Source organism: Anser anser, assembly GCF_964211835.1.
Source record: "Anser anser genome assembly, chromosome: 3".
Taxonomy (NCBI): domain Eukaryota; kingdom Metazoa; phylum Chordata; class Aves; order Anseriformes; family Anatidae; genus Anser; species Anser anser.
In genome coordinates this window covers 1231345-1248121 of record NC_139722.1, presented here as the reverse complement: position 1 = coordinate 1248121, position 16777 = coordinate 1231345, and the positions used below count along the sequence as shown (strand labels likewise).

Sequence of the window (16777 nt, the reverse complement as noted above, 5' to 3'; positions counted from 1 at the left end):
CCCCAGCCCAGCTGAAGCCCTCCCACCTGCCTGCCCCCCCCCCCCCCCGAACCCGGCCGGTGGGGCTCTGTGCCCTGCAGCCCACCCACCCAAACCCTGCAAGAGGCAAACCCGGGGGCACCCGGCACCTTTCTGGGGGCGTTTGCATGGCTCTGGCCGTGGTCCCCTGGGCACGTCGCCACCCGGCCCCACGTCTGCTTTGGGTCTGCAGGCTGTGGGGGTGCCTCCATCCTGTGGGGGGGTCACTCTGGGCTAACCCCATCCACCCATCTGCGTAACACCAGAGCTCTCCAAGCGTGCCGAGGATGCGTGCGCCCAGGGGACCACGGATGCGTGCGCCCAGGGGTCCCAAAGATGCCCGCACCCACGGGGCTGAAGGAGCCGGTCCAGGCTGCAGGAGAGGGGTCATGGAGCAGGGGTTGGGATTCGGGACAAGGGGGCTGCCAGAGCAATGCCTTGCTTTGGATTTGGGGGGGGGGGGGGGGTTTATAAGGTGTGCAATGAGGGAAGGGGGCTCGGGAGCTCCCTGCAGGTCCTCGCTCCGGGAGCCGTCCCCAGGGGGGCTGCGGCACCTGGGCACGGTGTGCTTGCAGCTCCAGAGCCTGCTGATGGCTGCAAACAGCCGGGGGCGGGGGGGACCGCACAAGGGGCTGGGGGGGCTCCCTCTGCCACTCAGGCCGTGTTCTGCTCTCCTGCAAACGCCTCTGGCGAAACAAGCGACAAACCCCAGCCTCGGTGCCAGCTGTGGGGCCCGCTTGGCAGCGCCTGCCCCGCTCCGCAGGCACGGCCCCGGCCGCCCGGGCAGGCTCCGGCTGACGCTCCCGGCTTTTCTGTTCCAGCAGCAGGCTCCAAAGCAGCTCAGGAAGCCACTGCCGAGGCTGCCTCCCCTGCCAGCAGGACGGGGCGAGGCAGAGAGCCAAGGGCTCGCCGGTGGATTTACGGGGAGCTGGAAGGAGCGGCTGGGGAGCGCGGCGCTGAGCGTTTCGGCGGCCTCGCTGGCAGACCCAGCGGTGCTTGGAAGGGAGATGCGCTGGGGTTAGCAGACAGACAAAAACCGCAAATCCCGCGCTGAAAATAGCCGGGGGAGAGTTTGGGGGGGGGGGGGGGTGGGGGCTGGAAATACCAAGCGTGTTTGCCCGGTCCTTACGCCGTCCTGGCTGTCTGCTAACAACTTCTGCTGGGGCCGGAGCAAGGGTTGGGAGCTGAGGCAAACGGCACAGCAGGCCCGAGGCGAGCCCTGGCACCTCGGGGCCCCGGCGGGACGATGGGGATGCTGCAGGCCGCAGCACCGACCCGCCCCAAGGACCAGGCGGATAAGCAGCAGGGGCTGAGCCCTCTTACGAGACATCAGAGAAGCCCCAGGGGTGCCCCATCCTTAGGGATGGCCCCGGAGGAGTTTGTGGGGAAGGGCACGGCCCGGAGCCCATCGGAGGGCTCAGCCCAGGGCTGGGGACACGGTGCTGGCACATCCCCTACTGCTCAGGTCACCTTGTGCTTTATTTCTCCACGGGTTACAGGGCGGGGGGGCGATTTCCGCAGCAGCATTAATTATCATTAGTGCATCCAAACCTCCCGACGAATGCCAGGGACCCTCCGAGCACAGCCCCAGAGCACGGGCAGTCCCCAGGACGGGGTCGGGGCGATGCAAGGAAAAGCGCACCGGGAGCAAGGGGTTTGGGGTCAGGGTCCCCCCCCCGGCCCCGCTCACAGCCGGGACACCCTGGGCACGGCCCCGTCGGCGGGGAGCCCCTCCAGCCACTCCACCAGGATCTTGTTCAGCGCCGCCGGCCTGGCGGGAGGGCACAAAATGGGGCTCGGAGCCAGGTGCTGGTGGCACTGGGGGGGTGCCCAGCCCCGGGGGGGGGTCGCTGTCTGGTACCTCTCCATCTGCGTCCAGTGGCCGCATTCCTCGAGGTGTCCCCGGCGCAGCTGCGGCACCTTGCAGGGGGGCAGCGAGGGGTCGTGATGTGCTGCCCCCCAGCCTGGCAGCGGGGATAAATCCCCCCCAACCTCTGCCTGCCTCTGGAAAGGAGGGAACGCCGCCCTCTCCCCGCTTATCCCCTTCCTTGTCCCACGGCTGGGCCAACCCCGGGGGTCCCAGCAGGGTTCCCGGACAGCCCCCGGGGGCTTTTCCCCCCTTTTAAGGTCCCGTTGCAGTGGGACGGGACCACGCACGTACCCACTCTTCCATGCCCTTGCTCATGCTGGGGTGCAGCACCACGTCCTTCCCCGCCGTCACCATCAGCGCGGGCATCAGGATCTGGAGGGGAGGGGGACACGGGGCAGGGGTGGGCGAGGGGACGGCGGTAGCCCCGCGCCCGCTGCCTTTCCCCCCCTCCCCGGGCTCCTGCGGGGGGGGAGCAGGATCCGTCCCCACCTTCCTGTCCTTGGCGGTGAGCGCCCAGCGCCAGTTGGGCCGCATGTTCCGGTACCAGTTCAGCGGACCCCTGGGGACGAAGGGGGGACGGGGTGGAGGTGTAGGGGTTCCCGCTGCTCCCACACCAAAACCCCACAGGGACGCAGCAGCGCTGTCCCCACACAGCCTCATCTCGCCGTTACAAACCAGGGGCTCGTTGGGGGGGGGTGTTTGGGACCCCCCCAGCACCCATTCCCTCCCGCCCCCCTTCCAGCTCCTACCTGAAGCCGGACTTCTGGAAGCGCTGGATGTAGTACCGCAGCTCGGGGCCGTGCAGGATCAGGCTCTCCGGAGGGTTTTCGGGGAAGCCGACCAGCAGCCCCCCTGCGGCACGAAGCACCGGGATGGATGCGACCACCCGTGGGGCTGTGCCCCCCCCCCACCCCCCGGCTCGGCCCCTACCTCGCTCCTGGATGCCGAGGAAGCTGGGCGCGGAGGGCAGGCGGTCCTGCGGGGAGAGAGCTCGTAACCCTGTCGGCTTCTTTTTTTTCCACCCTTTTTTTTTTTAATTATTATTTTTTTGCATTTTACATTTGCATCGTAACTCGTAAGCTCGCAACTGGGGGGGCAACGTGGCCGGGGAGGGGACCCCTCCTTGCCGTGAGCCAGCTCCGTGCATCGCAGCACCCCGAGGGATGCAGGATGTGTGCTCCAGCCCCGGGCCAAGCACCAGGATCACCGGGGGCGGGGGGGACACACGGAGCATCCCCTCCTCAATGCCTCCTGTCCTCTGCGCACCCCCCGGGCAGCGCTGTTTTGAACCTGCAAGGTTTGTGCCCTGGAGCGAGAGATGAAGTTCCAGGGACGGGCGAAGCGAGTGGCAGTGGCACCACGGGGAGGAAGGAGAGCGCCTCCCCTACGCTGCTCACAAGGACGCGTTCACTCTGGTCCCTACCGATGGCTGCCTGGATGCAGACTTTGCCGCAGACGGGTGCCGTGCCGGCCTCGCTTGGGAAGGGTGCAGCGTGCCTGAGGGTCACTGGGGGCAGTGCCAAGCCACCCCCCCGCTCCCAGCAGAGCCCCCCTAAATCCCCCCAAGCCCCGCTCCTACCTCCTGGCGGGTGGAGCGGATCAGGGCCTTCAGCGTGCGCCCCACGTCCTTCTCCAGCTCTGCCTCCGCGACGCCCTGCGGGGGGGACCCCACGGTGGTGCCGGCCCTGCTCCGAGCACCGGGTAGCACAGTGTGGGGACAGGGGGCTTTTTGGGGGGGGGAGTGGGGGGACGGGGCCAAAATCGGTGGGTAGGATGGGGCAGTGGGGTGACAGCAGGAGCCCCCCGGGGCACCAGCTTTGCCATGGGGCAGGCGATGCTCACACGAGTTGGGGAGCCCAGCACGGGCACATCCCCCCCTCCGGGGGGCTTTGAGCCCCAAAATGATAAAATGCACCCCCCACACACACCCCAACTCACCGGCTCCTGGAAGTAGAACTGGTAGTCGAACGTGGGGATGCTTTTCATCTTCTCCACTATGTCCACGGCGGGGTCCGCGGGCCGGTACGGGGTGTTGAGCGAGGCCACGGCCCTGCGGCACCGCGGGGAGAAAAAGTCACCGCGGGGAGCAAACAGACCCCGAATGCAGGGGGTCGGGGGGCTCAGCAACGCTGTGTCCCCCCCCCCCCCCCAAGGGTGACACACGACGGGGCCCTGCAGGGACCCAGGCCGGTCCCAAAGGGGCAGCACGGCGCCGACCCACCTCACTCTTTCGGGGTAGAAGAGGGCCATGTTCCAGACCACCGCACCGCCCCAGTCGTGGCCGATGAACACGGCCTGCGGGATGCCCTGCGGGACGGGGACACGAAGGGGGGCACCGTCAGCGGGTCCCCGAGGCGAGCATCCTGGTGAAAATCCCCCCCCCCCCCCCCCAAAAAAAAACAAAACCCCAAAGCAGCAGCCAGCGCCCCGAGCACGGAGAGGGGGTTTGCCTTCCTCCAAAGCAGCAAAAAGCTGCCACCACCATGGGATGGATGGGGACGGGAGCAGGGGGCAGAGCCGGCTGGAAAGGGCTGGGGGGGCCCTGCTTGGGACGCGGCCCCCCCAGCAATGGGGCCAGGAGGGGGCCAGCAGCACCCCGCAGGGGTGGCCGCATCCTGCCCGGATCGGGCACAGCACCGCGCTGCCCCCTCTCCTCCCTCCTCGCCGACCCCCGCGGGCGCCCCCAAAGAAATCCAATTAAAACGGCAGCTCGTGACGGGCGCAGCAGACGGCTCGTAATTAGCTGATGGTTAGAAATGTAATTAAAATTCCCTTCCAGCAGCAAGAGCTCCCTGAGGATGCCGGGGGGGGGGGGCGGTGAGGCCATGCGCCGCAGCTCAGCCCCCTTCCCATGGGGGACGCTGGGCTGCTCGGGGTGCTGGTGGCCCCAAAATTACAGCCCTGGCCCTGCCACGCTCACAAAAAGCCCCCCAAAACCTCCACTTTTGGGGCCAGCGAAGCTGAACGTGAACGAGGAGCTTTTGCAAAGGTGCTCACAGCGCTTTGTTTTTTTTTTTTTGTTTGTTTGTTTTGTTTTTTCCCTGTTCCTTGATTTTTCTTTTTAGGACAGTTGAGGTCGAAAGGGGAGCAGGGAGGCATCGGGGCGATGCTCCCACGGTGGGCGCCCACCTCCCCGTCCTCGGCTCGAGGTCCTGGAGGAGGCAACGCGGAGCCGGAGCTAAGCAGAGCCTCCCCGAGGATGCCCCGGAGCGGTTCCCCTATGGACCTTGTGTGAGCATCCCCCCCCCCCCCGAGAATCCCACCCATGGGGGGCAGAAGGCGGGGAGCAGAAGGGCAGAAGACCCCCGTGCACACCAGCTGGGGTGCAGGGACCCGTGGGTGGCGGGGGGCGGGGGGGGCTCCTCACCAGTTTGTCCAGGAACACCGCCAGGTCCTGCAGGAGGGAAGGCAGAGAAGGTCAGATGGAGAAGGGACCGAGCCCCAGCACTGCCCCACAGGCAGGGGCCAAGCCCAGGCGTGGGGGCTCCAAGCACAGCCCCCCCCCCCCCCGCCCCGTATTTGCCCGTGTGCCCGCAGCACAGCGCCTCACCTTGCAGATCTGCTCCTGGGAATACTCTCCTACATCTGCGGGAAAGACAAATTCCCCTTGGGGCAGCGCTCGCACGGGGGCCACAACAGGAGCAGCCCCCCCCAGCCTCTCTCCCCCCACCTCGGGCAGCCCCCAGCTCACCCGGCGGCGCCGTGGACTCCCCGTAGCCCTTCATCTCCAAAGCGATGACACGGAAACCGGCGTCAGCCAGCGCGGGGATCTACAAAACCGAGCAGAACACGGGCACCCCCACGGGCAGGCGCGGGGACGGCGGGGCACGAAGCCACCCCCCTGCCCCGTGGGGGTCCCGGCCCCCCAGTTCTCCCCACCTGGTAGCGCCACGAGAGCCAGACCTCGGGGAAGCCGTGACAGAGGCACACGGGGGGGCCCTGCCCCATCTCCACGAAGTGCAGCTGGACGCCGGGCTGCAGGGGATGGAGAACCCTCAGTGACCTCGCTCTGCCAGCACCCTGCACCCAGCACCACCCTTAGGAGCCCCCCCGGGTGCTCCTGCCCTCCTCTGAGCCCCGCGCGTGGGTTTTGGCACGCGGTGCCCCCCCCCGTACCCGTATGGGCACGTATCCGTGGCTCACGTCGGCCGGGTCGCAGGCGGTCGGCAGCGGCTCGTCCTGGTGGAGAAGCTGCAGGGGAAAGGAGCGCGGGACGGGCTCACGAGACGGAGAACAGGACCGTGAGCCCTGCGCCAGCCCCGCCACATCGCGCCCGGAGCCAGCCCAAGTCCCTCGGGGCAGCGATAAGGCGGCTGACACGGGGGCGAGCGGAGCCAAGGGAGGGCTACGCCGCATCCAGGGCATCGGGCAGCGACCGGCCTGCCTCTCGCGGCTGCCCCGTGCGCCCAGCAAAGCTCCTGCACGTGTGCTGTGCCTCGTGGCCCTGCCCCTTTTCACGCCCTGGGTGTGTTTTTGGTCCGCTGGGCACAGCCGGAGCGAAGGCGCAGCGCGATGCTCGGGGCAGAGCCACGGCACGCGGCTGCGGGGCGGTCACGGGGGAGCTGCTCCCGGTCCCTCTTCCCGCCTGCTTTCAGCACCCGCAGCCGTGCCCCCCCCACCCTGTATCGGATCCCGGAGCAGGGCAATTCAAACCCATCCCAGGGGAGCTGCTCGCCACTGCGCCGCGCGTGCAGGCGTCCCGTGCTCGCTGCCACGCGGAGGTTTGGAGGCAAAAGCACGTGCAGAGAGGGACGCGGCCGGTTCCCCTTCCAGCACCGAGCCCGGGCAGCCACACAACCCCCACCCCCCAGACCCCAAAAAGCAGAACCTGAGGCTGCCGGCTCTGCAGAACCGGGGGGGGGGGGGGGATCAGGATGTCCCCAGGGGAGGGCAGGGCAGCAGGGCGCCCACCGCCGCTACGTGCCTGCACGCCCGAGAGCTCCTGCAGCTCCTTCAGGACGGTTTCGGTGTCCCTGACGAGGATGGTGGCCATGCCCATCTCCCGGGCCGGCTTCAAGTTCTCCCCGATGTCATCCAGGAGGATCACCTGGAGCAAAACCAGGGTGAGAAGCTGCTGCTGGGGGCACCCCTGGGTGCCCTGACCCCCCCCCCGCCCCAGCAGGGTGCCCAGCCCCATGCCCCTGGGCTCGGGGAGCTCTCCAAGGAGCACGGCTCCGGCACCCAAGGCAGCGACCGAGGGCTGTGGGTGACAAGGGCGTCCCTCGGCGTCCCTCACACCCCGGTGGGAGCGGTGCCCTTACGTCCTGCGGCTTGGCCTGCAGCACCTCCAGGGCGTGGGCGTAGAGCCGGGGGTCCGGCTTGTGCAGCCCGGCGCGGCACGACTCGATCACCACGTCGAAGTGCCTGCGCAGCGCGCCCAGCAGCGTGGCCGTGAAGAGCCGCCCCGCGCTGTCGTCCACCCAGTTGTTGGTGAAGATGCCAGTCTTAAACCCTAGGGGAAGGCAGAAGAGGTTAAACACCTTTTTCCCCCTCCAGCATTTCGTGTCACCTCTGCTCCCCAGAGCAAAAGCAGGAGCAGTTTTCAGATACCGCAGCTTAAAATCTGCTTTGCAAGGCTCTGCCTGCACGACAGACAGCTGGGTAATAAACCCAGCGCACCCTAACGCCCTCCAGGAGCACCAAAACCCCTCTGGATCCACCCCGAGGGGCTGCCCTCCTCCCTGTCCCCAAGGCTTACGGGGGGCCAGCTGGGACCCGATGCACCCGCAGCGCCCTGCGGCACCGCCGCTGGGGGCACGGCGGGATCAGGCCCCGCCGGCTTCAGCCACGGCGCTGGGAAAAATCAGCGTGACCCCAAATCTCCTGCTGCATGGGAAAAGCAAGGCACCGATGACGTTTGCTGGGCTTGTGGCAGATGTGCACGGCCAGAATTTGGCCAGCCCAACGCGGGACCCGCAGCGGGGACGCCGCAGCCCCAGGGGCGCGCGGGTTTCTCCCGGAGAACTGGGGGTCCCAGGTGGGAACGGTGCCTCAGGACCACCCGGGGACCCCCATACCCATGGGACCTGCTCGGGAGGGGGAAGCTGCCCCCCTCCAGCACCCACCGTTCCTCCTCAGCACCCCGGCGGCCCGCAGGAGCGGGGCATTGACCGCCCCCTTGGCGGCCATCTCCTCGAAAGCCCGGGCGATGGAGAAGGTGGGCGGCAGGGCGATGCCCGCGGCCGAGGCGTGCTGCTTGCAGCCCTCCTCCACCTCCGAGAAGAGCTGGAAAAAAAACACCCAGATATTCCACCGGCCCACGGGGCTCAGCCCAAGCCCCCTGGCCCCATCCAGAGGCGGGCCGGGAGCACCCCCGGGGCTCCCCCCGCTCACCTGGGACAGGGTGATCTGCCCCCGCATCACCCTGGCGTGGGGGCTGTCGGGGCCGCCAGCGAGCAGAACATCCCGCAAGAAATTGCTGCAAAAAGGGAGGAGAGGCTGGCTGTAGGGACCCCAAAACCAGGGGGAGGGAAAGACCCCAAAGCTGGGGGGGGGGGGGGCACAATGCGTGCTGGGGAGGATGCGGGGAGCGGAGCTGGGCTCGGGGCAGCGCTGCCTCCTCATCTCCCGGTCGGGCGCATCGCCTCGTTACGGAGCTGCCCATTAATTTCGGATGGCAGCTCAATTACTTCGCCCCGGCTACGCAAAGGGGCTGATTTGCCAGGGGAAAAAAAAATAATAATAAAATGCCGAGAGCGAGGTATTTTGTAAGCTGTAGCTCAAGGAAAATAATTTGCCCTATCAGGAGATCGCAAAAGGCCTTCTGGCGAGGCAATAAAACACGATTACGGCAGCTGGCTCCGGGACAAAGCTCTCCTCCGAGTCGATGGGAGCGCAGCAAATTTTAAAATAAAGCGGCGCTCCTCGTGCCAGCGAGATCGGTGTCACCTTTTTTTTTTTTTATTTAATAAGGTGAAGGAAATAAAGCTCTCGTCGCCTGATAACGGAGGAATTTATGGCTCCTCCTGCCCCGCGTCCTCCAGCGTTGGTGTTTCCTAACGCCTTGCTTCACCCCGGCCACGCTGTAACTGGGCCAAAGAGCAGCAGGGGAGAGGGCCCGGCTGGTGGCCCCGCAGCCCCGTGGCACCCCGAAAGCGCTCCGTGCCCCGCAAAGGCACGGAAAGCCCCGTGCCCACGCAGCCGTCGGGCGACGCCAGCAGCCTGAGCCTGCTGGGGGCAGGCTCGTGGGGTTTTCGGTCCCCCAGCACCCCGGGGGAATAGGGCGGGGGGGGTCCCTCGGTGCTCAGCACCGTACCCGGGTGCTGCTTTTTGGGGGAAAAGGTGGCTGCAGAGCCGGTGCTGGGGGGCAGGATGGGGTTAAACACCCAATGTCAGCCGCTTGGGCTGCGTCCAGCAGCGTTTTGGGGAGCGGTGCCAAGGGGTGAAAGGGTGCTGTGGGACAGGGGGGTGGCGAAACGGCCCCAAGGGAGCCCGGTGGCGGTGCCCAGCTGCAGAGGGTGCTGGTGCACGGGGATGTGGCGGGGATCCGAGGGGCTCCAAGCTGTGACACCCGCACTGAGCACCCCCGTTGGGGCTCTGGGGCTCGGCTGCCTCCGCCCGGAGGCTCCCCCGAAGGAGTCACCCAGCTTGCCTCACCGCCAGGCGGTTGCTGCCCCGTCCTGCCCCGTCCTGTCCCGTCTCGTCCCATCCCATCTCGTCCCGTCTTGTCCCATCTCGTCCTGTCTCATCCCATCCCACTCTATCCCTCCAGTCCCATCCCGTCCCTCCTGTCCCACCTCATTCTGTCCTGTCCTGTCCTGCCCCATCCCATCCCAGCCCACCCATCCCATCCCATCCCATCCCATCCCCATCCCTCCCGTCTTGTCCCATCCGTCCCCTTCTACCCCATCCCATCCCAGCCTGTCCCATCCCATCCCCTCCCGTCCCGTCCCATTCCTCCCGTCCTGTCCCGTCCAACCCCTTCTATCCCCTCCCATCCCATCCCATCCCATCCCCATCCCATCCCCATCCCCATCCCATCCCATCCCATCCCATCCCACCCCATCCCATCCCCATCCCCATCCCCATCCCCATCCCATCCCATCCCACCCCATCCCCATCCCCATCCCATCCCACCCCACCCCATCCCATCCCATCCCATCCCATCCCATCCCATCCCATCCCATCCCATCCCATCCCCCTCCCATCCCATCCCATCCCATCCCCATCCCATCCCCATCCCCATCCCATCCCATCCCATCCCATCCCACCCCATCCCATCCCCATCCCCATCCCCATCCCCATCCCATCCCATCCCACCCCATCCCCATCCCCATCCCATCCCACCCCATCCCCATCCCCATCCCATCCCACCCCATCCCATCCCATCCCATCCCATCCCATCCCATCCCATCCCATCCCATCCCATCCCATCCCCATCCCCATCCCCATCCCCATCCCATCCCATCCCATCCCATCCCATCCCATCCCCATCCCATCCCCATCCCCATCCCCATCCCCATCCCATCCCCATCCCATCCCACCCCATCCCCACCCCATCCCCATCCCCATCCCCATCCCCATCCCATCCCCATCCCATCCCATCCCCATCCCATCCCATCCCATTCCATCCCATCCCGTCCCATCCCATCCCATCCCCATCCCTCCCATCCCATCCCATCCCATCCCGTCCCATCCCATTTTGTCCCATCCCATCCCTCCCACCCCCACCCCCCCCACCCCACCCCGTCCCCATTCCTGTTCCCATCCCATCCCCTCGGGGACCCCACTCCGGCCAAACCGGCGCGGGCGGCGGAGGCACACACAAAATCGCCGCCTCGTCTCCACGTTTCTCGGGCCGAGCGGCGACCCGCCGCGGCGCGGTCGGGCGGAAACGAGGACGCGGGGCCGGGCGCCGCCGTGCCGTGCCGAGCCGAGCCGAGCCGGGCCGGGCCGAGCCGCGCCGTACCTGGGCAGGGCGCAGTCCCGCTCGCAGGAGCCCAGGTGGTGCTGCAGGCCGGGCCCGAACAGCACGCCGCCCAGGTCGAACAGCACCGCCCGCCGCGACATGCTGACCGCCGTCTGCGCCGGGACTCGAACCCGCGACCCCTGACCGGCCGCGGCGAGGCCACGCCCCCCGCCACGCCCGTCAACCGATGGCCACGCCCACAACCCCGCCCCCGCCCCCCTGACCACGCCCCCGCCGCCTGACCACGCCCCCGCCCTCAGACCACGCCCCCGCCCTCCGACCACGCCCCCCGCCCTCAGGCCACGCCCCCGCCCTCAGGCCACGCCCCCCGCCGCCCCGACCACGCCCCCCCGCCCGCGGCGCCGCGCTGGGTCCTAGCGCCGCCGCCCCGCGCTCTCTCCCGGGTGGATTCTCCGAGGTCTCGTATGAGGCTGAGCTGGGAGCTCTGTGACATTGCTCCGCCGGTCCTCGGCCACGCAGAGCTCAAGAGGCCTCATGGGGTTCAGAGCGAAAAGGGGCAGGGGTGCACGGGCAGAAGGGCAGCCGTGTGCTGCACACATGCACACACGTGTGCACACACATGCATGCACACACAGACACATGCACATGCCCACGCATGCCTGCATACATGCGTGCACACCTGCATGCACACCTACATACCTGGTCACACTCACACACCTACATGTGTGCACATCACAGACCTCCACGTATGTACACACAAGCGTGTACACACACAAACGCAGGCACACATCCATTTGCACAAGCATGCACAGAAACATGCATGAAACGTAGCTATATGTACACACGCACAAACACACACATGTATGCACAAACATGCACGTGGCCCGTGTATACCAAACACGCGTGTGGCTGCTGAGCACGTGTGCACACTGCCAGGCAGGCGTGAGTGTGCAGAGGATGCGTGTGCACTGCTGAGCACGTGTGTGCGCACTGAGCTCATGTCTGTACTGCCGGGCGTGTGTGTGTGTGTGCACACAGAGCACGTGTGTGCACCGCTGAGCACGTGTGCACGCTGAGCACGTGTGCATTTGCTGCATTGCTGGGCATGTGTGTGGATGCCTAGCACGTGTGTGCACAAACACGCACGCTGAGCGCGTGTGCACGCTGAGCACATGTGCATTTGCTGCACTGCTGGGCACGTGTGGATGCCAACCATGTCTGTGCACAAACACGCATGCTGAGCACGTGTGCACCGCCAAGCAAACGTATGCACACCAAGCAGGTGTGTGCACGCCCAGCGCACGTCGGCACGCTTAGCACATATATGCACACGTGTGTGAGGCTGAGCCCACCGCGGCCAACATCCCAGCCTCACTCGCAGCACCCCCAGCCTGGCGGTGTGCACACCCCCACGCACGCAGCCCTCGAAGCACGGTGTGCCCGGCGCCAAGCACGGCGTGCGTGTGCACGCGCGTGTGCATGCGCGTGTGCAGCGTGGGCCGGCCCCCAGCCTCCGGAGCCGCCGGCAGTGCCCGTCGTGGGACAGCCACCGAGCTGAGCACTGCGGTGAGCGGGGCAGGGGCTGGAGGGGGGGGCTGCAGGGGGGGGGGGCCGAGCAGCCGCGGTGTGCCATGGAGGGGGGAGCCCCGCAATGCCGGCCCCTGCCTCAGTTTCCCCATCTGCACAGTAAGCGGTGAGGCTGAAGCTTCAAAGGGGCACGGCGGGAGGGGGACGGGGACGGGGACTTGGGGGGGTGGGAATTGCATTTTTGCAAACAAAGCGCAGCGCAGCTGGGGCATTCCCTGATGGGATGGTTATGGGATGGGGGGGGGGGGGGCTGCTTTGGGCAGGGTCCAAGCCCGGAGGAGCCATGCATTCAACATCTGTGGGTACCCCGCTGCTGGGGGCGCGGTGTCCCCCATCCCACCCCTTCTCCCCCCCCCAAAAAAAAATCCCCCCAAAACCCTCGCGGGGGACTGACCGGTGGTGGTCCCACAGCAGGGGAGCGGCTGACAGCCCCTTACCCGGCGTCTGGCACGGCTCGGACCGCCGGTGGGCACGGGGATTGTCCGCAGCCTCCGCTTTCTCCTCGTCGGGAGCCTTTTCGGGGAGGGAGGAGAGGCAAGGCAAGAGTCCTGCCGGCCTGGTGCTGCTCCTTCCAGCTCCCCGCTGCCAGCGGGAGCCCGGGCGGCCGCGCTGAGCCCCGGCCAGCTCATGGCACGGTCAGGCCCCTGGGCACGACGCCGCTGCGGTCGCCGCACCGTCCCCACGCGGCGCCTCCGGAGCCATCTCCGCTCCCTGGGGGGCTCCAAGTGCTCCCTGGGGGGCTGGGTGCTGAGACCCTGGGCGCTCGCTGCGCCCAAGGATGCTCCCAGCAGCCCCGTTCCCTCCCCGTCCCATCCTGCTGCAGGGGGGGTCCGGGGCTGAGCACTGCCACCCCCCCCCGGGACATCCAGAACCTCCTCGCCCTCGCCGGCAGCCTCTGGTCTCCACCCGCCAGCCCCGGCGCCAGCGGTTTCCAGCGGTTTCCAGCGGTGGTTTTGAAAGAGCCGCATTGTCTGCTCCCCCCGCCGCGGCCCCCTGCTTCTCCTTGGAGCCAGAAGGGGGGGGGGGGGGGGGTGTCTGGGCAGCGAGCAGCCCCCCTAGCTGGATCAGCCTCGTCCCCTCCGTGCCTCGGTTTCCCCCTGGCACCTTAGGGGCGCAGAAGGGGTCCTGGTGGCGCAGGGAGAGTGGGGCTCAGCACCCCGAACCCCCGCATCCCAGCAGCTGGAAATTGTAGGCAGGGAAAAACAAGGGGGCCTGGGGAATTCCGCTGGTGCCAACTGAAATCCAAGGGTCCCTGCAGGGTGCTGAGCCCCCCCCTTTCCCCCCCCCCCCGCCCCGTCTCCCCGCAGGCCACCATGGTCCCGCGGGGCCCCGCGTGGTGCCTGCTGCTGGGGCTCTGTGCCCTGCTCCCCCGCGCCAGCACCCAGGGGACCCCAGAAGAGGATGCGGTGCCGGGGGTCCCCGAGCGCTGCGGCGTCACCTTCCACACCCCCAGCCCCTGCGGGCCCCCCCGGCCGCCCCCCTCGGCCTCCCGAGAGGAGCTGGAGCATCTCCGGAGCCTCCTGCAGCAGACCAGGGCCAGCCTGCAGGACGTGGAGGCGGCGGCGGCGCTGGAGGAGCACCGGCCCCGCTACCAGGACGTGATCGCCGAGGCGCTGCCCGCCATCCGCGGGGCCAACCGGGAGTTCCAGGAGAGCCTGGACAACGTCCGCAGGGAGCTGGAGGCGCACGTGGCCGAGACCGAGCACCCGCAGGCGGTGGAGAAGAGGGAGAAGTGAGTGCCGGGTTTGGGAAGGGGGAGGCGAGGTAGGGGGGTGCTCCCTGGAGGAGGTGGGCGCAGGAGGGAGCGTGACCCCCAGTGGTGCGGGTGGGAGCCAGCCCCAGGCTACCAAAAACCAGGTCTGGGGGGGCTCCAAGGGTGACTCGTGGTGGGCGCACGTGGGATTTGGATGCTCAGCAAGCCGCTGCCGTCACTACCCATGCATGCACCCCTATCCTAAACCCAACGGGGTGGCCGGAGGTCCCCATCGTGCCAGGTCCCGCTGCTCACTCCAGGGTGCGATGTAAGGAGGACGGCTTGGCCCTCGAGCCATACAAACCCCAGGAGCAGCCCTGCCCACGCCGGGGGGGGCAGCCCCCTGGGGTGCCTCTGAGCCCGCTCTGTCCCCGTCCCCAGGCTGCGGAAGGACGTCCGCGTGGTGGCCCACGTCCTGCGGCTCACCGCCCGCCTGGCCCGCGCCCTCGACGCCTCCTCGCGCCGCCTCCAGGACGAGCTCAACCAGCGCCTGCAGCGCTCGGCCGCCCGCGCTGCCGCCGGCGCCCAGCCCTAGGACGCGGGGCCGGGCTCTGCCCCTGCCCTCTGCAAGGCCTTGCTTGCTGGTAGGACCCTCTTTTGCCCCCCCAGCCAGCTCGCTCCCACCGCTTTCGGGGCACACGGCTCCTCCGCGCGGCCCCAGGTTTGCGGAACAAGCCGGGTGCCGGGCTGGCACCGGGAGGGACGGGAGGCTGCAGCCTGCTGTGCGCTGCCCGTAGCCCCAGCCCCAAGTCTTTAATGCATTTATCCCGCAGGAGCTGCGCCCTGCTGTAGCACAGCCCCGTGTGCACGGGGAGATCCCCCTCTGCTGCAGGCTCCTGCACCCTTGGGCCCTCCCCGAGCGTGCTTTGTCCATGCAGCATTTGCAGCTTGCCAGACTCGTGCGCCAGCATCTGAGCACGTTCCCGGGGCTTCCCAGCACCCCTAAAGTGCCTTAAAAATGAATCCCAGCTCCTCTGGGGCTCGGCTGCATCCCGCTGGTGACCTCCCCACATCGCAGCCCTCCTGGATGCGTCCCCGCATGGGCAGAGCCACCGCCAGCCCCCATTAATCCATCGTGCAGCCCCAGCCTGGTCCAGGCTCACAAGCTAAAAGACCCCGTCACAACCCGGCTGCTGGGAGCAGGAGGCTGGGGAGCAGCAGGGCTGGGGACAGGGCTGGGGACAGGGTGGCTGCGCATGCGCACGCTGGGAAGCGCCGGGCATAGCCACGAACCACCCAGCAGTAAATCAAAGCTGGCATCCGGAGTGCACCAAGCCCACGGGGGTTTGGGCACCAGGAAAAGTGCTGGAGGCAGAACACCCTGGCGAATTCGGGAGCCGGGGGGGGTCTCTGGGCACGGTGTGTCCTGGCCACCCTGCCATGCCGGCCGTGGGGTCCCTGCCGTCCCCGTACGGCCCCGGGGCTGGGCACGAGGCAGGGATCCCCGGGGGCAGCGGCAGCGGCACGACTTCAGGCGCTGCAGGCAGTGGAATAAAGAGGCATTGCGCTCTGCCAGGCGTCGGCGTGATCTCCGTGTCTGTTTTATCTCCGTCCTCTGCTGCCTGAGGACGGCCGCGGCCGCCTGCAGCCCCTCCGGCTCCGAAATGGCACGGGGAGGGCTCGCTGGCTGCTCGCTGCGGGCTGCTCCTCACCTCCAGCACCGTTTGCATCTGCACCTCCTGGCGTGGCTGCAGCGGGCACGGTCCCCTCGGCTGCCCCGTGCCCATGGGACACTCGGGGACAGACCCAGCCAGTGGGGGGGGGGGGGGGGCGCTTCCCCCAAGCCCCCTCGCTGCCCGACCAGAAGTCAGCTCCAGAAAACGGGGAGTCCAGAAGAAATGTCCTGCCCAGAAAATCGACGTCGGTTGTCTTTTTTTCTCCCGATTCGCTCACCGTGGCCTTACCAGACTCACCCTCCTGGACACGGATCCATTTCCAAATCCAGGGAGCACACATCCTAGGCTGTCCTCACAGCACCCCAGCTTTCCCTAGGTGATCCCTGTCCCTCTTCTTCATCCCTCTGTCCTTCTCCTCCAGGCCCAGCACCCACCCGGGCAACCCCAGCACCACCACCCCTTCCCCTGGCCCTTTGGACAGCCTTAGGACATGTCCCCATGGGCTCAGGACCCCGCACAGGGGCTTTGCGTTGCTGGTGCTCAGCACCCTGAGGACACCAGGAACGGAGGCAGGATGGGGCGCAGAAAATTCCTTGCGGGGAGCAGCAAATTCCGGCACCCCCCCCCCCCCGAGCCCGGCTCTGCCTCCTCGTTTATCTCCTGGGGGAAAGGAAGCCGACGATTCCCCAGGTCCCCCAGGGCTGGAAATTGCAGTCCTGGGCTTCAGTCGCAGGAAGGCTGCACGTTACATTTCCTAGCAGGAAGGAAGGAGGGAGGCTGGTCTGGGGACGGGGCTGAGCCTTCGGGGAGTTGAGCACGGTGGGCTCGGGGTTTCCCATCCTCCTGCAGATGGGGAGCTGAGCAAGCAGCCCTGTCCCCATCCCTGCCCTTGTCCCCATCCCTGTCCTTGTCCCCATCCCTGTCCTTGTCCCCATCACTGTCCCCAAGCCCCTGTTGCACCTCGGACTGGCCGGGGGTGACTCGGTGAGTGGCCGCGGGTGGAGGGATGAAGGCTCTGCGAGGTGGGGAGATGCAGGATGCCTTGGCTTTGCTCTCCCACTTTT

The 16777-nt window shown here is 67.6% G+C and overlaps 3 protein-coding genes across 3 annotated transcripts; 1 reads left to right on the top strand and 2 right to left on the bottom strand.

Annotated features, from left to right (window-relative positions):
* Positions 1–93: 93 nt before the first annotated feature.
* On the bottom strand, positions 94–1348 carry LOC310896913 (uncharacterized protein; the record flags this gene model as incomplete). Its single annotated transcript, XM_083829848.1, has 2 exons — positions 94–1013; positions 1124–1348. The coding sequence occupies 2 exons, from the start codon at positions 1346–1348 to the stop codon at positions 243–245; spliced, it is 996 nt and encodes a 331-aa protein (XP_083685974.1). The 3' UTR covers positions 94–242.
* Positions 1349–1479: 131 nt separating this feature from the next.
* EPHX2 (epoxide hydrolase 2) lies at positions 1480–10970 on the bottom strand. The gene is made up of 19 exons (XM_083829844.1): positions 10797–10970; positions 8222–8306; positions 7954–8113; positions 7150–7340; positions 6813–6935; positions 6005–6079; positions 5768–5863; positions 5580–5658; positions 5439–5473; positions 5256–5282; positions 4110–4195; positions 3827–3938; positions 3468–3542; positions 2819–2864; positions 2638–2740; positions 2378–2447; positions 2180–2260; positions 1880–1938; positions 1480–1789 (listed from the first exon to the last, which is right to left on the bottom strand). The coding sequence occupies exons 1-19, from the start codon at positions 10895–10897 to the stop codon at positions 1705–1707; spliced, it is 1689 nt and encodes a 562-aa protein (XP_083685970.1). The 5' UTR covers positions 10898–10970; the 3' UTR covers positions 1480–1704.
* Positions 10971–11979: 1009 nt separating this feature from the next.
* Positions 11980–15614, top strand: LOC310896565 (uncharacterized protein). Its single transcript, XM_083828969.1, has 3 exons — positions 11980–12323; positions 13652–14076; positions 14479–15614. Exons 1-3 carry the CDS (start codon positions 12237–12239, stop codon positions 14630–14632), a joined length of 666 nt encoding a protein of 221 aa, XP_083685095.1. The 5' UTR covers positions 11980–12236; the 3' UTR covers positions 14633–15614.
* Positions 15615–16777: the final 1163 nt, after the last annotated feature.